The 22,719-nt window shown below is 39.0% G+C and overlaps 1 protein-coding gene across 1 annotated transcript in view; it reads right to left on the reverse strand.

The window, feature by feature from the left end:
• Window positions 1-22,719, reverse strand: part of TRHDE (thyrotropin releasing hormone degrading enzyme) — a 497,375-nt gene that overhangs the window by 465,008 nt on the left and 9,648 nt on the right. The window contains exon 2 of the mRNA XM_053585572.1: window positions 17,622-17,895. Within this exon, the coding sequence (XP_053441547.1) occupies window positions 17,622-17,895 (274 nt within the window). The remainder of the gene's footprint in view (window positions 1-17,621; window positions 17,896-22,719) is intronic.

Raw genomic sequence — 22,719 nt, forward strand, 5'->3', positions numbered from 1 at the left:
GGCTGCAGGCCACCCAGCTACCACCTGACCACTTGTAGCCCATCAGGGACTGTGGGCCTAGTAGGGAAGAGGTAATGCTTTGTCCTTCTATTTGTTAAGAACCATCCTATTTCTCCTCCCCTATAGAATATTCCCCAGCATTTGCACTGAATTCAGTTCCCTGTTTAGAAGCAAAACTTCGTCTCTCTCAGTATCCAATTCTCCTTACCAACTCTTTTCATCTGTATCTTCCCACAGAGTTCCTTACTAATTCACAATCACCAAGATGTGGAAGCAACCCAAGTGCCCATCAGCTCATAAACAGATTAACAAACTATGGTATATGTAGACCGTGGAACACTATTCAGCCATAAAAAAGATGGAGGATTTACATCTTTCATATTAACCTGGATGGAGTTGAAAAACATTCTTCTTAGTAAAATGTCACAAAAATGGAAAAGCAAGTATCCAGTGTATCCAATACTAACATGAAACCAATAGATAAACAAATACACACCAACCCAAGAGAAAAACACAATTAAATTTGGGGGGAGGGGGAAGAGAGGAGAGGAGGGTGGAGGATCAGTAAGCTCTCACTAATTGGGCACCATGTAAGAGCATATAGCACACTCCTGAACTACACACACAAAAGAGTAGTCTCACATTTTAAGTGTGTGTGTATATATATGTATATATATGTGTGTGTATACATGTCTATACATCCCAACACTAGAAAAATGAGCATCAGAAATGTACATTATATGTGTTGTTTATCTTCCCAATGTGTTGTTTATCTATAGGTATGTATGTATAACCCTGTAAATTTTGTGTGCCCTTCCTATTGTAGTTGGTCCACATAATAAAGATAAAATATATGTTCTGGAGAACTGTAGTAGTTATTTTGCCCAGTTTCAACTACAACTTGAACTTTCCTTAACAAATGCAAACAATGTAACCTAATCATTTGTAGCCTCATATTAATCTGAAATTTAAAAGTAATGGTAATAATATCAGTGTTATAACATTCACTGTGTATATTTCAATATTGATCAAAATTACTTCTCATGAATTTTCATGCCCCACAGATTAGCTTAGCCAACAGGTGTCAGAAACCCTTGACACTCCGTGAAGGGAATTCACTCATTTAGATGTCCAGTGGAATGTCATGGAGTACCTACCATTTTCTACATACAACACAAACTACTGATCTCAATAAAGATGAGTAAGACATGGATCCACCCTCCAAGTTCACTGTCCACAGGAGCAAAGCAGCCAGCAAGAAAGGAAAGTGTGCAGAAGAAAAATGGCCATGAAAGATAAATGCTCAAAGCATTCTAAAAGTGGAGAACAGGAGGGTGACTAACTCTTCCTGCAGTAGGCAGAAAGCTTCTACTTATATTCCTAAATAGATTGTAATAAGACTCTTTTGTTACTATTTCTTTTTCTTTCTCTATAGGGCATTATTATATTTGTAACACAATCTAACCAGAATGTCCAGCGACAACAGGACTCCTATTATCACCATGATCTTTTAAAAATTAGCATATAAGCTTAGAGTGTACTAATCTACACTGTCCTAATTCACTTATGAAAACGAGACCTAATTTTGTTTTTAGCAGAAAACCACAGAGAACAATAGTCTCACATTTTAAGTGTGTATGTCTGTGTCTATAGCTCCTCACTAGGAGAGTGAGCATCAGAAGCTTACGTTGTATGAGTGTGTGTGCGCACTTGCCTGGCCGTGGGTATGTGCGCATATGCACCACCCCTGTAAATTTAGAGTATCCTTCCTATTGTAGTCAGCCCACATAATAAAGCTAAAATGTATAATCTGGAGAATTGTAGGAGTTTTTTTGCCCAGTATCCCTTATTCTAGAAATTCCTTCTTTTTTGTCACACATACTCTTATCCATGAGGTTGACCCAGAAGATGCCATGCTCCTGCCAGAGGACACCCGTGAGCCTTCTACACACAGCAGCCAAAGGTGGTCATGTCCGTCACTCAGCTAGGGCCATCGATTCACTCCCCGTGGGTTTGGGAATTGATATAGGTAATTTTCTCTCTCAAAGTCTGTACAGCAATATGCAAAACTTGGGAATTTTTGGCAACCATATTCCATCGTATGAACCAAAGGTAAGAGGAAGCCAGTTGGCCCTAAGAAAGCACAGCAGAGCAGAAGCACTGACAGAGACCTGAACAGGGATCCTGAGTTCCGCACAGCACTCCAAGTCCCACCTCCATACCTAACCTGGAACTCCTTGATACGCTCCAATCTCTTTCCAAGTATTTCCCTTTTCATTTTAGTTTAAAGTGAGTTTTTCTTATCTTCTAACAAAAAAAACACTCCTAAATAAAATTCTCTGTAACCATTTATGATGAAATGAATGGATCATTTGTGCAGGGTAGGTCATGCCACCAAGAGACTGGCCAGGGCAAATGGAAACCCTTGCTGGTTGTGACAACCAACTTACAACAGTAAATGTGGAGAAAAGAAATGACTCTGCTTTCATGTGAAAGCCATAAATTAGTCTCATAGTAGGGTGAGTACATTGGACACAGCTATGATTTAATTAAAAAAAAAAAAAAAGAAATGACTCTGCTCTTCTGCTGCTCCCATGTTTTTTTTTTCCCACCCATTGTCCCTCACGTCCTACCAATTCTTCCTCTAAAGGGCCTTTCATGTCTGTGCTGTTCTGGACTACTCTAGTCCTGGGTTTTGGACTCTGCTAGTCCCGAGTTCTGGACTACGCTAGTCCCAGGTTTCTGGACTACTCTAGTCCCGGGTTCTGGACTACACCAGTCCTGGGTTTCTTAGCTAAATGGAGGCCCCTGTTTTGTGTTCTCTGCTGCATACGTATTTTGCAGGCTTTTCCCAAGCAGATTGTCAAAGTTAAACATATTGTGTCTTCAGCTTTTAAATTTCCAGTAGCTATTATAGTTAACTAAATAAAATCATGACATTTAACTAACTCCAAGCTCTCCCATAACCTAGGTTCCATCTGTCTCTTGAACTTACATGTCACCTCTCCCTTACTTGATTTCTGAATCTATCATCAATTCAACTGTCATCATCAGAGCAAACACTATGTGTTAGGCACTGAGCTTTTGAATTTATAGACATAATATTCTAGAATATAAATTCCTATAATAACTAAGGTGGTCTTTGATCCTACTCCCACTGAAAGATTCTGTGTCCCCTGCCCTAGAATCTGACTACCCTCGGGGACTGGCTTGGAACTAACAGAGAGCATCCAAAGTGACACTGTTTAAATTCTTAGGCTCAGCCCCTGTCTTACTAAACAGAAGGAAAATAATGGAAACAAATACAACTCATGTAACCATTTATAGTGAAAGGAACAGGCAGTGTAAACCTCTTGGCTACACTCATCCTTGGAGGCCTGAATCACCAGTAAAAGGGCAACAGCATTAGGCCATTGTGCTAAAAGGAAGCTCAGTCCACAAGGAGAGACCACCAGTAGAGGCCCTGGAGGAAAGCCCCCACTGAGGTCCCACACAGCGGCCAACATCGAGTGCAGCCACTTAGTAAAGATGCTGTCAGGTGATTCTGGCTCCCAGCTGTCCTGTCAGCCCCAGCCAACAAGGCTCTCCAGCTGAGGCTTCAGACACATAAAGCAGAAATGAGTCATTTCCTGCTCTGTGTTGTCCAAACTCTTGACACACAGAATTCATGAACACACACATACACAAATGGTTATTTTTTTACTGCTGAGTTTTCAGGTGATTTTCTGTTCAGCAATATTGACTGGAACCAATGCTGGTATCTGGACGTAAGGCACCATCATAAGGAGAGTCTAGAACATTCGGCATTGACTTTGGGACTAGACTGTGAGCAGAACCTGGAAGAGCCTTGAGGGGATTGTCCTCTGAAGCCTGTGGGCCTAGCGGAGGGTGTTGTTGGGAGCTTGAAGTAAACGTTGAAAATCAAATGAAAGGGGACCTTTGTCCAACAGCAGAAGAAAGTTTGGCAACCCTGTTACCTGCAGTCCCCTGGAAAATGCGAAATATAACTGCTGAACTATATACAGTATTCCAGCTAAAGAGGTTCATTTCCAGGCAGAACACTGAAAGTGCTACCTGGATTCTTCTCACTGGCCATGAAAATTATAAAAGAGAAGAGAAGAGAGTAAGATTCAACTGTCCAGTTTTCAAGCACAATTCAGGGGAAATAAAACAGAGTCAGGATTTGCAGCATTTGAAATTAAAACCCTTTCTCTTTCTTGGCCTCTCCAGATGGCAGAACTTTTTCTAAATAAGAAACAACTTCAGAAAAAATAAATTACAGGTCGCTGTCAGGAAAATATGTTCTGAAGATGATGCCAAGGGTGAGACTTTGTTAAGATCTCAGAAACTCTAAAAGTGATGCCCCACAAACTTTTCAAAAAGACAAAAAGCTTTATAAAGATCTTCAGGATATGCCTCATAAAGCCTCTCTGTTAAATAACAGAGCATGTAAGAGTCTTTATTCCACAAAGCCTCAAAGTAGACCAAGGTTCATCCTAAAGAGATCTGTGGGCATAGTTCTGTCTAATGGAGTGGACATAACTTGATACATAAAAAGCCAACAGTGTTTTACATATATATACCTGCTTGGACTCAAAGTATTATGACAGCCTATGCAAAAGGAAAGTAGGCCTTTAGAACCCTAACTTTTTACTAATAGAAACCAAGATGAGGTTATTCAATTCATTGCAAACACAAGTTACATCCCTTCATGTCTGTGGGGACTGATTCCCGTACCTCCTGTGAACACCAAAATTCATGATTGCTCAAGTCCCTGATACAAAACAATGTGATATTTGCATATACCCCAGGTACATCCTCCCACATACTTTAAATAAGCTCTAGATTACTTATAATACCTAATGCAATATAAATGCTATGTAGAGAGTTGTTGTACTACATTGTATAGAGAATAAGGACAAGAGAGAACAGGCTTGGTACCTGCTCAGTACAGACAGATATGTGCTCAATACAGACAGATACCTGCTCAGTATAAACAGATACCTGCTTAGTACAAACAGATACCTGCTCAGTATAGACAGACACGTGCTCAGTATAGACAGATACCTGCTTGGTACAAACAGATACCTGCTCAGTATAGACAGACACGTGCTCAGTATAGACAGATGCTTGCTCGGTACAGACAAATACCTGCTCAGTACAGACAGATACGTGCTCAATGCAGACAGATACCTGCTCAGTATAGACAGATACGTGCTCAGTACAAACAGATACCTGCTCAGTACAGACAGATACCTGCTCAGTATAGATAGAAACCTGCTCAGTACAGACAGATAGGTGCTCAATGCAGACAGATACCTGCTCGGTATAGACAGATACGTGCTCAGTACAAACAGATACCTGCTCAGTACAGACAGATACCTGCTCAGTAAAGACAGATACTTGCTCAGTACAGACAGATACGTGCTCAGTACAGACAGATACATGCTCAGTACAGACAGATACCTGCTCAGTACAGACAGATACCTGCTCGGTACAGACAGATACATGCTCAGTATAGACAGATACCTGCTCAGTACAGACAGATACCTGCTCGGTACAGACAGATACGTGCTCATTATAGACACATTACCTGGTCAGTACAGACAGATACCTGCTCAGTACAGACAGATACCTGCTCAGGTCAGACAGATACCTGCTCAGTACAGACAGATACCTGCTCAGGTCAGACAGATATGTGCTCAGTATAGACAGACATGCTCAGTACAGACAGACATGCTCAGTACAGACAGATACCTGCTCAGTACAGACAGATACCTGCTCAGTACAGATACCTGCTCAGTACAGACAGATAGAATTTTTTCAAGTATTTTTTTTTTTTTAGAACAAAACAGGTATATTTCTATTGGAGTACCTGATACAGAGGATGGATAATATGAATGACAAATAATACAAATATATCTTATTTGAAATAAACAAAAAATGCTTACATAGCTCAGTGGGTCACTTGGAAACAAACTTGCTTAACTGTATTACTGAGCAAAAACAAAGTTTAAGCAGAAATACCCTTCTTTTTTGACATTTGGAGATTTAAGATGACACTACTTGGTTTTTAAAAACTGACCTTCCCTTAAGGCCTGGTCATAGAAGTGTAAACAATGTAAATGAATCCACCATTACCATCTGTCATATCCTGTCTACATCACCTGTGCATTCTGAGATCACACACAGATCTGCCGGCATACCTGGGAAGGGTTGCATTATCACAGTTACATTTGAGTTCTTGGCAGGCAGGACTGAGCAAGGGTAATTCGGAACAAGTTTTACATCCTATTCAGAAGAAATCACTAGTATTCCTTTAAATAACAGGTTACAATAGAAAGATACTGCCATTTTCAATCTGCAGTTTGTTGACTGCAGATGTGGAAGCCACAGATACAAAAGGTCAACTGTATTTTTATTTAATTATTATTATTTAATTGCAAATGCAAACTACCTTTTAATTAGAAAAGAAAGGATGTCTTTGAAGGCAAAACTAAGGGCCTAAAGGGTGGAGCCAAATGTCAAAAAAGAATAATCCACTGGAAACAGCACTGATTTGTAATTAGAAAATTGGTGACACGTGCCCCACTGGATTTCAGAATTGCTGTGGACCTGTAACTACAGTATTTTCCCATTTTCTCTGTTCTTGAATGGAAATGGCATTTGCAATAATCATATTCCCATCCCGTCTGAGGAGGGAAGAAAGAAAGGTGTAAAACTTGTCTTCTTAGCTTACAGGTTTTCAAAGTGAGGGAGACCAGGCCCAAGAAACCAAACCCAAGTCATCTTCCCTGCACCTGCACCTGCACCTGCACCTGAGTCTGACAGTGATGTTCTTGTCCTCAAGCCTGAGCTTGATGCTGTAATGGGGTAAGGTCCGTGAGCAAGTGCAGGTTGTGTGTGGGTGAATATAAATAATTTGTAGGCAGAGAGCAGACTGCAATGATTTTAAGCAGGTGCATAAATTCTTTGACACTCCTCCCATCCAGAGCTGGGGCCTGTACCTTCTCTTGTTGAATTGAGACCATCCTCGGCGAATCACCTGTAACCCACAGAAGGCAGCAGAAGCGATGCTGTGTGACTTCTGTAGACAAGTGCAAATAGACCACACAGTTTCCACCGAGTTCTTCTGGGACTGTCACCTTCAGAGCTCTGAACTACTCATGTAAGAGGTCCAGACACCCTGAGGTCACCATGGTTTTGGCAAACCTAGGCTGCACGATGAAGCCACCCATAGGTGCCATGGCTGATGGTTCCAGCTCACAGCCCACACATAGGTGCCATGGCTGATGGTCCCAGCTCACAGCCTGCAGGACCGATTCCCTGATTTTCTGGAGTACAACCTCCAGACAAAGACTGTTTCTAATGACTCTGGCCCCCAGACATCTCATTACCCCTGATCATCATGCCTGCCCATATGAGGCCCAGACTTCCCTGAGCAGAGGCGAGAATTCCCACTGTGCCCTTCCCAGTTCCTGACACAGCAACTCTGAGCTTAGTAAAATGGTTGTTTTATGCCACTAGGTTCTGGAGTAGTTTGTTGTGACATGTTAGTGACCAGAACAATGTTGTAAAGAAGGAATTCATACTTTCAGTTTTCAAACATGAAAACCAAAACAAAAAGAGGTTAATTAATTAACCAAGGTCACAGAAGAGCAAAGCAAAGCAAAAATTCTGAAACAGATCTGATTAACTCTAAAATCCATGTTTATAGTGGTGATCCCGCACTATATTCCATAAAGACATCCCTGTCTCCATGTCTTATTAGCATTTCCCAAGTCAAGAATCATATGCACGCACATTACCCCCTTCTCTAAGACCAAACCATCATTCAGGGCTATACTAAATCCTATCTCCTCCATGAACCATATCCATAAACATCAGCCCTCAGCAATTTCTCCCTCTTCTAACCAGTCTTGAACTTATTTTCTACAACTTTTAATTGACAATTAGTGAATACTAGTGTGTCTGATTCACAATTAGAAAACTCACTGCTTTCTTTACACACAGTTTTTGGCTACCCTTCTGGATTATGCTCCTAAATTAGGGTCAAAAATTCAAATGTCTACAGGATTGAAACAGGTAACACACATCAGTAAAGTGGGCTAGGTATAAAAGAACAAAAGTGGTCTGATTGGAAACATTCAAAAGCGGAGGCAGAGCAAGATGGTAGCCGAGTAACAGCTTCCTTGCATCTGGACACTGTGAGTCTGGGGATATAGGACTCCAGGCATCTCTGGCTGGTGGGATCTGCCTATCATCACCCCTGAGAGGATACAGGGAGTCAGCAAGAGACTTCTGGACCCCAAGAGGAGGACTAAAACAGTGGAAAACCAGCAAGTGGTTGCGTGTGTTCAATCCGTCTAAACCCGCCCGCAACTGTAAGTTCAGTAGCAGTGAGACTGCAAACCAGAAAGGCCTTACCTGTGAACTGTTTTGGTGTCTTTGGACTTGGCACTCAGCTGAACTGCCTTCGGAAGAGCCTGAGCGGGAGTGTGGAGAACTTTGGCCTTTGTCTAGGGCCCCAGTCTGAGCCACTGAGCCAGACGGAGCTAATAGTGTTTGGCTCTGGGTCACAGGCAGACATTGTGAGCCATCTGCACCGGCAAGCTCCGCCCTCAGGGTCGCAGAGCTGGAATTGGGTGGGAGCTGGTAACCCAGCGACCAAGTAGCCTAAGGGCGGGGTCTGAGCCGCCTTGCAGCCCTAACCCTCAGGGGCAGAGTGAGACCAGTTTTGGCACACAGGGTAAGTGGATAGCCACTTCAGCAGTGATTCCAGCGACAAGCACTTCCCTGAGAAAGCTTCTGCTCAGTAAGTGAAGAAGTTCAAAGTGCCTTTTAAGTGGGCTGAAGAGAGATTTAGGGTGTCTACATGCTGGGGTTTGAGAAACTAGCAGCCCCCAGTCATATCAGAATTGTGATTAAAATCTCATACCCCAGAAGACCACGTGTTGCCCAGACAATATTCAATAACATATACATACTGCTTTGTTTTTGGTTGTGGTTTTTTTTTTTTTTTGGTTTGGTTGTTTTTTTTGTTTATTTTGATGTTGTGGATTGTTGTTTTGTTTTTTAAGTTCAACCTTTTCAATACAGATCCTTTTTCTTTCTCAATTTTTCTGGTTTAATTATAATTTCCCATTGCTGCCTATTTCAATATTTAGAACTTCATTTTTGATAGAGTTTCTACCGCTATTATTTGGATTTTCCAGCCAATTTTATCCCGTAAAGTTTTCTGTTTGCTTGTTTTGGTTTGATTTATAGCATTTTTGTCTTTCCTCTCTACTTGGTGGAGGTGGGGTACTGTGTCTGATTAGGTTAGAAAAGAGCTGCTGACCTCAAGGGAAGCACCCAACTGGGCACACCCAGAAGGTGGTTTATTTTTTTTAAGGTTGTATCAAAGTACCCTAGTGTACACCTATATTGCTCTGTCTCCCTCTTTCTGTGCCTCTCTTCTTTTTGTCAATATTCCTTTTACCCACCCCCGCTCCTTTCTCTATTTTTCTTTTTTTTTTCCTTATCACTCGGTCCTCCTTTCTTTCATCCCTTTTTTCCTCTTAAACCTTCTCACCCTTCTGGTCCTGTAACCCTTAGTCCACAGGCACGAGAACTTAAAGAACAAGAGGAAGTGAAAGGAAAATTAGGGCAAGGAAACAGATAAAAGAAATCACCCATGAGGAAGAATCAGCAGAAAACTCCAGGCAACATGAAGAACCACTCCAGAACAACTCCGCCAAGGGACCATGAGGTAGCTACTGCAGAGGATTCCACCTATACAGAAATGTTAGGAATGACAGAAAGGGAATTTAGAATACACATGTTGAAAACAATGAAAGAAATGATGGAAACAATGAAGGAAACTGCTAGTAAAGTGGAAAATAACCAAAAGGAAATCCAAAAACAGAATCAAATCAGAGATGAACGATATGAAGAATATAAAAAGGATATAGCAGAGCTGAAGGAAATGAAATAGTCAATCAGGGAACTTAAAGATGCAATGGAAAGTATCAGCAACAGGTTAGACCATGCAGAAGAAAGAATTTCAGAGGTAGAAGACAAAGTTTTTGAGATAACTCAGATAGTAAAAGAGGCAGAAAAGAAGAGAGAGAAAGCAGAACATTCACTGTCAGAATTATGGGACTTTATGAAGCATTCCAACATACGAGTTATAGGAATTCCAGAAGGGGAAGAAGAATGCCCCAGAGGAATGGAAGCCATACTAGAGAATATTATAAAAGAAAATTTCCCAAACATCACCAAAGATTCTGACACACTGCTTTCAGAGGGATATCGGACCCCAGGTTGCCTCAACTCTAACCGAGCTTCTCCAAGACACATTGTGATGAACCTGTCCAAAGTCAAGACAAAAGAAAAGATTCTGCAAGCTGCCAGGAGTAAGCGCCAGTTGACCTACAGGGGCAAATCCATCACAGTGACCGCAGACTTCTCTAATGATACTTTCCAAGCAAGAAGACAATGGTCATCTACCTTTAATCTACTTAAACAGAACAATTTCCAGCCCAGAATTCTGTACCCTGCTAAGCTAAGCTTCAAAATTGACGGAGAAATCAAATCATTTACGGATATACAAACATTGAGGAAATTCGCCACAACAAGACCAGCTATACAGGAAATACTTCAACCTGTTCTGCACACTGACCACCACAATGGATCAGCAGCAAAGTAAGAACTCAGAAATTAAAGGACAGAACCAAACCTCCACACTGATGCAAAAGATAAAACTAAGCCATGGACTCTCACCAAATAAGACGAATAGAATACTACTACATTTATCAATTATCTCAAAAAATGTTAATGGCTTGAATTCCCCACTGAAGAGACATAGATTGGTTGACTGGATTAAAAAACACAAGCCATCCATTTGCTGTCTGCAAGAAACCCACCTGGCTTCAAAAGACAAATTAAAGCTCCGAGTCAAGGGTTGGAAGACAATTTTTCAGGCAAATGGAATTCAGAAGAAAAGAGGAGTTGCAATCTTATTTTCAGATACATGTGGGTTTAAAGCAACTAAAGTCAAAAAAGACAAAGATGGTCACTTTATATTGGTCAAGGGAAAAATACAACAAGAAGACATTTCAATTCTAAATATCTATGCACCCAATTTAAACGCTCCCAGATTCTTGAAACAGACCTTACTCAGTCTGAGCAATATGATATCTGATAATACCATAATAACAGGGGACCTTAACACTCCTCTTACAGAGCTGGACAGATCCTCTAAACAGAAATTAAACAAGGATATAAGAGACTTAAATGAGACCCTAGAACAACTGTGCTTGATAGACGCATATAGAACACTCCATCCCAAAGATAAAGAATATACATTCTTCTCATCACCACATGGAACATTCTCCAAAATTGATCATATCCTGGGACACAAAACAAATATCAACAGAATCAAAAGAATTGAAATTTTACCTTGCATCTTCTCAACCATAAGGCACTAAAGGTGGAACTCAACTCTAACAAAAATGCTCGACCCCACCCAAAGGCATGGAAACTAAACAATCTTCTGTTGAATAACAGATGGGTGCAGGAAGAAATAAAACAGGAAATCATTAACTTCCTTGAGCATAACCACAATGAAGACACAAGCTACCAAAACCTGTGCAATACTGCAAAAGCAGTTTTGAGAGGAAAATTCATCGCTTTAGATGCCTACATTCGAAAAACAGAAAGAGAGCACATCAACAATCTCACAAGAGATCTTATGGAATTGGAAAAAGAAGAACAATCTAAGCCTAAACTCAGTAGAAGAAAAGAAATATCCAAAATCAAATCAGAGATCAATGAAATTGAAAACAAAAGAATCATTCAGAAAATTAATTAAACAAGGAGTTGGTTTTTTGAAAAAATAAATAAAATAGATAAACCATTGGCCAGACTACCAAGGAATAGAAAAGTAAAATCTCTAGTAACCTCAATCAGAAATGATAAAGGGTTACCCCACAGAAATACAAGAGATCATCTCTGAATACTACCAGAAACTCTATGCCCAGAAATTTGACAATGTGAAGGAAATGGATCAATATTTGGAGTCACACCCTATCCCTAGACTCAGCCAGGAAGAAATAGAGCTCCTGAACAGACCAATTTCAAGCACTGAGATCAAAGAAACAATAAAAAAGCTTCCAAACAAAAAATGCCCTGGTCCAGATAGCTTCACTCCAGAATTCTATCAAACCTTCAAGGAAGAGCTTATTCCTGTACTGCAGAAATTATTCCAAAAAATTGAGGAAGAAGGAATCTTCCCCAACCCATTCTATGAAGCAAACATCAAGCTGATACCAAAACCAGGAAAAGACCCAAACAAAAAGGAGAATTTCAGACCAATCTCACTCATGAATATAGATGCGAAAATTCTCAACAAAATCCTAGCCAATAGATTACAGCTTATCATCAAAAAAGTCATTCATCATGATCAAGTAAGCTTCAACCCAGGGATGCAAGGCTGGTTTAACATACGCAAGTCTATAAACGTTATCCACCATATTAACAGAAGCAAAAATAAAGATCACATGATCCTCTCAATAGATGCAGAAAAAGCATTTGATAAAATCCAGCATCCTTTTCTAATTAGAACACTGAAGAGTATAGGCATAGGTGGCACATTTCTAAAACTGATTGAAGCTATCTATGAAACCCCACAGCCAATATTTTACTGAATGGAGTAAAACTGAAAGCTTTTTCTCTTAGAACTGGAACCAGACAAGGTTGTCCTCTGTCACCTTTACTATTCAACGTAGTGCTGGAAGTTCTAGCCAATACAATTAGGCAAGACAAGGAAATAAAGGGAATCCAAATGGGAGCAGAGGAGGTCAAACTCTCCCTCTTTGCTGACGACATGATCTTATACTTAGAGAACCCCAAAGACTCAACCACAAGACTCCTAGAAGTCATCAAAAAATACAGTAATGTTTCAGGATATAAAATCAATGTCCACAAGTCAGTAGCCTTTATGTACAACAATAACAGTCAAGATGAGAAGCTGATTGAGGACACAACTCCCTTCACCATACTTTCAAAGAAAATGAAATACCTAGGAATATACCTAACGAAGGAGGTGAAGGACCTCTATAAAGAAAACTATGAACTCCTCAGAAAGGAAATAGCAGAGGATATTAACAAATGGAAGAACATACCATGCTCATGGATGGGAAGAATCAACATTGTTAAAATGTCTATACTTCCCAAAGCAATCTACCTACTCAATGCCATTCCTATCAAAATACCAACATCATGCTTTCAAGATTTGGAAAAAATGATTCTGCGTTTTGTATGGAACCGGAAAAAACCCCGTATAGCTAAGGCAGTTCTCTGTAACCAAAATAAAGCTGGGGGCATCAGCATACCAGATTTTAGTCTGTACTACAAAGCCATAGTGCTCAAGACTGCATGGTACTGGCACAAAAACAGAGACATAGACACTTGGAATCGAATTGAAAACCAAGAAATGAAACTAACATTTTACAACCACCTAATCTTTGATAAACCAAACAAGAACATACCTTGGGGGAAAGACTCCCTATTCAATAAATGGTGTTGGGAGAACTGGATGTCTACATGTAAAAGACTGAAACTGGACCCACACCTTTCCCCACTCACAAAAATTGATTCAAGATGGATAAAGGACTTAAACTTAAGGCATGAAACAATAAAAATCCTCCAAGAAAGCATAGGAAAAACACTGGAAGATATTGGCCTGGGGAAAGACTTCATGAAGAAGACTGCCATGGCAATTGCAACAACAACAAAAATAAACAAATGGGACTTCATTAAACTGAAAAGCTTCTGTACAGCTAAGGACACAATAACCAAAGCAAAGAGACAACCTACACAATGGGAAAGGATATTTGCATATTTTCAATCAGACAAAAGCTTGATAACTAGGATCTATAGAGAACTCAAAGTAATCCACATGAAAAAAGCCAAAAATCCCTTATATCAATGGCAAGAGACATGAATAGAACTTTCTCTAAAGACGACAGACGAATGGCTAACAAACACATGAAAAAATGTTCATCATCTCTATATATTAGAGAAATGCAAATCAAAACAACCCTGAGATATCTTCTAACCCCAGTGAGAATGGCCCACATCACAAAATCTGAAAACTGCAGATGCTGGCGTTGATGTGGAGAGAAGGGAACACTTTTACACTGCTGGTGGGACTGCAAACTAGTACAACCTTTCTGGAAGGAAGTATGGAGAAACCTCAAAGCACTCAAGCTAGACCTCCCATTTGATCCTGCAATCCCATTACTGGGCATCTATCCAGAAGGAAAGAAATCCTTTTATCATAAGGACACTTGTACTAGACTGTTTATTGCAGCTCAATTTACAATCGCCAAAATGTGGAAACAGCCTAAATGCCCACCAACCCAGGAATGGATTAACAAGCTGTGGTATATGTATACCATGGAATACTATTCAGCCATTAAAAAAAATGGAGACTTTACATCCTTCGTATTAACCCGGATGGACGTGGAAGACATTATTCTTAGTAAAGCATCACAAGAATGGAGAAGCATGAATCCTATGTACTCAATTTTGATATGAGGACAACTAATGACAATTATGGTTATGGGGGGGGAACAGAAAGAGGGAAGGAGGGAGGGGGGTGGGGCCTTAGTGTGTGTCACACTTTATGGGGGCAAGACATGATTGCAAGAGGGACTTTACCTAACAATTGCAATCAGTGTAACCTGGCTTATTGTACCCTCAATGAATCCCCAACAATAAAAAAAAAAATAAAAAATAAAAAAAACAAAAGTGGTCTGACTGGGTTACCTTGAGAAGCAAATGCCCCATGTAAGTTCTCGCACACTGATTTTTTTATTATAGTATATATCACCCCTAACATATTGTATATTTATTTTCTCATATCTCTCGCCTCATTAGAATGTGACCTTCCCAACAGCAGGAACTTTTTCTGCTTTGTTTGCTGCTGTATCCTGCAGTCTAGAACAATGTTCGGTCAACAGATATCTGTTGAAGGAAAAATGAGTGAACAGATATTGCCAAGTAGGACTGTGGGACCAGGGTTACAAGATCTTTCAATTTTTCAAGAGAAACCAGAAATAAATTATTTTAGGTGTAATCTCCAATTTCTAAATGTTGGCAACTAATTAGAAAAAGTTACATCATTTTTTTAGATGGGTAAACAAAATATTTCCGCAGCCTTGGGTTCAGTGTGAAGGCTGTATGTGTGATCTTTGCACTAGAAATGTCTTAGACATTTTTTATCTTTCTAATGACTTACAATAGTGCCTTGCAAAGTGTAGATAGTTTGATAAGTAAATAATGATGGTGATGATGATGTCTCAAATATTTAACTTAGGGCCTGGCCATAATTCAGCTGTGTGTTATTAATGTGCTACTCAAGTTCCTCTCTCATATCTCAGCTTGTTCTCAAATGACCACCTGGACTTCACACCACCATGCCATGTCCAAGATTCTAAAGCTAAACTTCTGCTCCTTCCAGCTGCTAAGTGTGAGAAAGGTCATTCCCATGTGTTCCCAGTAATAAGAAGGAAAGGCAGTAAAAGGAAAATAGATTGGGTGTCGAAGGACTGACAAAAAATACTCAAGTTCTAAGCTATATTTCCACAGTTGATAAATAAGAGCCGCCGATCCAATTATGTTTTCCTTTTTACTGATTTTAGCATTTTGAGACCATACAGTCTAAAACTGTACTTCAGAGGAAGTTGACCTTTCAGCGTTCTCTGCTAGCATGTTTTATCTTTTCTAGAAAAAAAATTTTCAGTAGAAATTTTGAAATGTTTACTAATTATTTAGGGACTCCACTTTGAGAAAAAAAAAGTCACACCTAAATAACTAGAGGGTGTCGAGCTTTAAACATGGGTCACTTAGCAACAAGCATAATTGAATAAGGCTGAGAACACTTTAAAGAAAACATACTAGAAAAAAGCACTTCCAGGGTGCCTGGGCCAGCCGACCCCAGCAAGTCAGCCATCGCCTTCTCAAGACGTAGAAGGAAATGAGATGTCTGTGCTCCCTTCTGCGCATGGTCCAATGAGTACAGCCTTGAAATGTCCATGGACGACATCAACAAACACCAGAGGAATTCAACGTATCAAGTGATTGTAAGTCCAATAGAGTAAAATGCCTACTACCCACATTTAGGACATTATTTCCATGACTGTACAGATGAACTCACTATTTGCACTTCTTCAATAATGGCATGAGTTTCGTGTGCTGGCAGATGTTATTTTTTAAACAAGTTCCCAATGATTTAAATTAAAAGTAATAGTGATGAAAATTTGTTTAGCCAAAGATATTTTTCAAAATTTAGGTCATTATAGAGCTATGAACTTCTTACAAATTAAAAATATAGATTTCCATTTACTTATTGTGTTATGTTCAACCAACAGTGAATACAAGGGCCACTGGGTGGGCAGAGTCACAACCTGAATTCTCTTAAGGATTCACAGTGAAATGATAAAATATGACCTTCCTAAAATACAAGAGAAAAAGCTCAAATCTGGGATCAAATCAATAGAGTTTTGACTAGGGCTCTACCATTTGCTTAATTTTTGGCCCTGGGCAAGTTACTTAATCTCTTTCAACCTTAGTTTACTTTTCTAATTTGGAAAAAGTGAAATCATATTACCTTGTCATAAGGTTAATATGAACATTAAAATAAATGCATATATATCATGCAAGCCACTGAGATGAGCAAGAAATAATTGTATTAATGCCACATGGCACCGTCTAGCTGATTCCAAAGCAATTATATGTTAAAAAAAAAATGCCTAAGAAATCATAGTGTCACCAATGGTGGTGTTCAAAGAGACTCCAACTCATTCTTATAATATATTTAAAGCATACAGTTCTCCCTCTGTCTCACCTTTCCTAAGAAAATAAGAAGTTGTGCAATGTTATTGATAATACAAAATCATTCATGGAACGTTAAAGCATGGTACACAGTATAAGTGTGTAATACATCCCACACTTTAAAATACACACACACCCCTTAACATGTGTAATTGTATACTAATATGCATGTAAATAGCAAACACCAAATTCAGGACAGTGACGATCTCTAAGGAAGGGGGCAAGGCAGTGAGGTCCGGAGGGTCACACAGAGGACTCCACCTCTTTTTGTTGTTGTCTTTCTCAACAACAAAAATTAGACTGAAGCAGAGAGGGCAAAATAATTAGTTGTGCAAATCTGGCTAGTAGTTTACTGTATTATTATTCATCACATGTTCTGTGCATTTGAAATTCTTCACAATAAAAAGGAGCAGCCTTCCCAGGCACACAAACAGGCAATTTCCTCAAACATGCCACAGCCATTACAGAGACCCCAGAGTGAGGATAAAGACGAGGAGGGGCAGGGATGGTGGGAGAGGAGGCTGCAGGGACAGGAGGGCTAGGTTTAGAAGAGAAGTTCCTCTCTCCTTTTGAAATCAGGAAAATAACTTGCTTGCCCGCCCCCTCACAACAAATTAAGGAAAGAATCCAGCTATATAAAAGGGTGAAGAGGTTAGAAACGATTCTTTAGAGACCCAGAAATCAGGTTACTTTATAGAGTGTACATTACCCGAAAGCATCAAGAAGCTGAAGATACTTACTACAACCCCACTCTTGGTGGAAGTTTCTTTGTATGTGAAGTTGCAAATTGCCCAGGCTAAATAATATGTGGACATGAGAGGAGTCTGTGAAAAGTGATCCGTGACCCATCCGTCTTCCTCAAACACAGATGTTTCCACTGGCATGTTAGACAAAGATAAATAGGTTGCTTGATGCTTGATGCTGATTTTGAAAGTGGCCTTGTAGATGGGCTCATCAAAACAAGGAAAAGCCTTTCTGGCATGTGTAGGCGAAAACTGAGTGACACCAAGGAATCTGGAAAAAAGAAAATGACATTCTCAATTACGTTACAGCTTGAGTTAAGTCATGACCACATCACATGCTTCTGCTGATAAAATATTTTGCAAAATTTCAATCTACTTTATTCCTGAATCAAACTTAAGTGTACGAATAGCATAAAAGCACAGTTCATATATAATATGCCTCCCCAACAACAACAGTTCTTCAGGGAAGTTTTTATCTCAGTCAGAATAAATCCCCTAAACCCAGAGCAGTGCTTGTAGGGAAAACACTACACTCTCCAGAAGAGCAACACATGGGCTTTCCATCAGCCAAACGCTGCACAAGAGATTCTCCTTCCTGGCGCACTTCCCTTTCTTCCCTGAAACTGTACATGTCAAAACGATGAAAGCCAAAATTCCAAAGTTGTCCTCAGCTATATTAGAATATAGGCCATCACTTGGGAAGTAACTGTGCCCTTGGATCAACGAGAAATAGCCTGGCCTTGTTAAGCAAAAGGCATTTGAGACCTGACAAATCTTGGTGTGAATTCAGACTCCAAAACTTTCTTAGCTGTGTCATCTTGGACAATTACTAAACTTTTCTAAAGTATAGCCATTCACTGTGGAAAAAAGGAAATAATCAAGTCTAACTCAAGAAGTATTGTAAGGCTAGGAAAGAAAAGGATATGAAGCCCCTTCACTGTGAACTGCAGGGTGCAGTCGGGAATCAGCACCTGCTGGTGAGTCTCCACCTCTCAGCCCTGCCTGAGCCTGAGAACACAAGTACACACTAAGCGGGCCAGAGACCAATGGTTCTCACTACACATTATATATATACACATATATATATGTATGTATATATAATAAACATGTCTATCTTATAAACACGTCTTATGTGGGTACCTCTCTCCCCAAGCTTTCAAACCAAGCTGTGTCTTATTAAGATGCTAACTTTTACTAGAAGCAACTCTAGTTGTTTTGATGGTGTATGGTGACAAATGAAGACACTCTAATGAAGTTCTTTAAGAAAGACACTCTTCTAAATAAGAAAACATTCATGAGAAATAAGTTAATGTAACTTTTTAAATGATACAAGCTATAACACTTGACATAAGGCACGTCTGTATCAGGCTCTTCATAGAAGCCACAATGACTTCTGAAGCCATTTCTTTAAAAGGCTCTTTCTCCAATAAGCACCTTTTAAAGTATATAGTTCTGCCACTATACACTTTATATTAATTTCTATTAATCTATTAGATTATATATTATAATTTATATTATAATTATATATTTATAATTATATATTATGTATATATTAATACAATTATATATAATAATATATACTATTATAAAATATATATAATGTATATTATTAAAATATATAATATATTATTAAAATATATATATTTATATTATAATTATATATTATGTATATATTAATCTAACATGGTACACTTTCCTTCCAAGCCTGAACTTGTCCTCTAAATTATTCTCAGCCCAACACCTGAGGCTGCTACAGCTCAACACAGATTGTCGTATGCCTTGAACTTCATTGGCCATCCCTGGTTCGAACCATGAGGTGTTAATGTCTACATTTAAAACATTTTAGAATTTTGAAGCTAACTTTGACATTGAAAGCCTACTTTGTACAGCTTATTTTTGAAATGGAGCAAAATACAACATTTCAAAGATTAATTATATAATTACTCTCACGGAGAGGGTTTTGAGAGTCATCTAGGAAACAGCATCAGGCTCCCTACATATCCAGCTTTGTTATGTCAACTGTCTGAGACTGTTTTATTGTTTGTTTGTTTGTTTTTAACATAAATGGAAGGAAAATAACAACAATGTGTTCTAGGCTTTCTTTACAAAAACTGTCGAGGACAAAATGAGATAATATATGGGAAAGTTTTGTTTTGTTTTTTAGCTTGCCCTCGGTAGGTGCCGTGGAATCACACAGCTCACAGCAACCTCCAACTCCAGGGGCTTAGGTGATTCTCTTGCCTCAGCTTCCCGAGTAGCTGGGACTACAGACGCCCGCCACAACGCCCCGCCATTTTTTTGTGGCAGTTTGGCCAGGGCCAGGTTTGAACCTGCCACCTTCAAGAGTGCGGGGCTGGCGCCCTACCCACTGAGCCACAGGCACCACCTGGGAAAGAAGTTTTAAGTAAGTCTTATAAGGCTAAAGTTAGAAGCGTATCAAAAACAAATTGTCCTGCTCTTGTAGATTCCGACAATGAAAAAGTAGATCCAGTAGGGTTGAGCGATTTGTCTGAAGTTACACAGACAATCAGCACCAAACTGGGTCTATACCTCACATTTTAGGAATTATATTTCAAAACAGTAAAATTAAATTTTAGCCATAATTTATTTTAAAAAGTTTTCATTCAAAAGTAGGTAACAAAGCTTTTTGTTTTTTTCAAATTTGCCAGCAAATATCATGATAATTTTTTTTTACTATTTTCTGCTTCTAATAATACAGTTTCTACTTAATAAAATGTCAGTACCTTTTAGTTAAAATGCACCCCTTCACAACTTTGTCTTCACACACTTTATCTGACATAATGCTCAGGAATCTTAGCTTTCAACTTACTAATTGAAATGTTCACTGAACTTAATGTTTCTTTACTAAGGCTATTTAAAAGATACCCAGGGGATTTTATACATAAACTTTTCTAAACTATAGCCATTCACTAGAAAAGGGAAAAGTATTCCTATATTTATTTATTTGCAGATTTTGGCTGGGGCTGGGTTTGAACCTGCCACCTCCGGCACCTGGGGCCAGTACCCTATTCCTTTGAGCCACAGGCACTGCCTGGAAAAGTATTCCTTTTTAATGTTGAAGTATTTGAGAACTCCAATTTCAATCACTGAATGACTAAACATTACCGGCTACATATGACATTGATGCCCTACAGACTGAATATCTCTAATCTCAAATGCGTGAGACTAGAAGTACTTCAGTTTTCCAATTTTTTTGGATTGGGGAAGTTTTGCATCACAGATGTAAGGATTGAGTCTCCATAATCTGAAATCCAAAATGCACCAATAAGCATTTCCTTTGGGTGTCATGTTAGCACTTAGAAAGTTTCATATTTTAGAACATTCAGGATTTCAGATTTTCAAATTAGGGATAATTAACTTCTATTAGATAGATAGTAACAAATTTTTTAAGACATAGCTGTTTTTGCCCTTAAAGTCTTTGTGATCTAACTGGAAAATATACATACATATTTTCATGAAAAATATACACATATTTTTCCATAGAAAATGAAAAGACAGCTGATAATTGTAGGAAATACATTCCATGGAAGTTCAACAGGGAGCTTATAATTAGAATATATTAGTCTTCACATAAAAATCAAAGGCACTCTTGGTATTAAGTAATTAATGGGTACAAATTTATTTAGATGTACAAGACATAAATACCTCTGAGCTAATGAGAAGTTAATAAAACAAATATTTTTTCAGAGGGAAAATATGCAGTTTCTTAAATATGCTTGGGAAGGTAAAAATTTAAATCACTGATCCTCATGTTTGAAAAGAACTATAAAGATCACCTAGTGACTCCTTCTCCCATTAATATTGTTAATGAATTCATACATACAGTATATACCTATGCACAGAGGGCCACCATATATTCTGATAATGTCTAAATGAGGAAATACCAATTTCACAGTCTGGCACCTGAGGATGACTGCAATTGAATTTCAATTCAGTATTTAGAAAATCAAAAGAAGTCCCTAGGTAAAGAAAAGCAGTTGAACTAGATTACATTTAAGATCTTTTCCAAGCTTGACATATCATAACTGAACAAAAATTAGAAATAAAATATTATAATAGGTTCTTTAAAAATGTTAAAGTACACTAGTTTAAATAGTTTTTTACTACAAGTTCTATAAGGTCTTTGCTTCTCTTCATCATTTATTTTTGAGTATTCAATACTGGGTGAAAAATATAAATATATGTGCTTTCTTCCTGCAAAGAGTTTCTACACGAATAAAATAAATTAAAATACCTAAACAGGCATTATACAAAAAGCCATGACAAAGAGGAAAAAATGCACGAAGAAATCACATTCTCCTACAGCGGGATTTTGCCACCTTGGTGCCACTGGTATTTTAGGCTGGACAATTATTCCTTGTAGGGGACGTCCTTGCACTGCGGTATCTGGGGCCCCTACCACTAGGTGCCAGTAGAATTGTCTCTCCCCAGTTGAGATGATCAAAAGTATCTCCAGATATCTCCCCTGCAGATGACCCTGGTGGGCAAAATTGCTCCAGTTGAGAACCGCCATCCTAAAGAACTCAAAAAAGGCATTATGGAGAAGGAATCAAAGAGCTGGTCTTAAAACCTGGATAGAAGTTGAAAGGTCGTTGGTTGACTACAGGCAGCACAGAAACAAACCTTCACAAAAGCTTTGACACACAGACTCAGTCAGTGCTCTGCTGGCCTGCCCGTTGTGGCTGCATCAGAGCTCCCTATTTCACATTCATCTCTAACTCCTCTCTCACCCCGGATACTCCTCTTTTTAACAAAGAGAGCCAGTTTCAGGTCAGTGCCTTCATCAGACAACCATGCCTGTAAAATTTCAAAAATATAGTTTTGTCTTCACCACCTATAGTGAAGCAGTGAAAGTGGGACTTCTGTTGACTCATGAAAGACACCACACGGGCCTCTAGAAAGAGTGATTTTGAGACAAAGTAATAAGTTTGGAGTGAATTTGAGGTGAGTTTGAGATGATAGTAGGACACTAGGTATAAGAAGTTTAGAAAAACATAAAAACACACATTTTGGTCTACAGTATGACTTTGAAAGATGTATGTGTGTAAATACAGGAAAAAGTAACAACTGCAGG

The sequence above is a fragment of the Nycticebus coucang genome, chromosome 3, assembly GCF_027406575.1.
Source record: "Nycticebus coucang isolate mNycCou1 chromosome 3, mNycCou1.pri, whole genome shotgun sequence".
NCBI classification, from domain to species: Eukaryota; Metazoa; Chordata; class Mammalia; order Primates; family Lorisidae; genus Nycticebus; species Nycticebus coucang.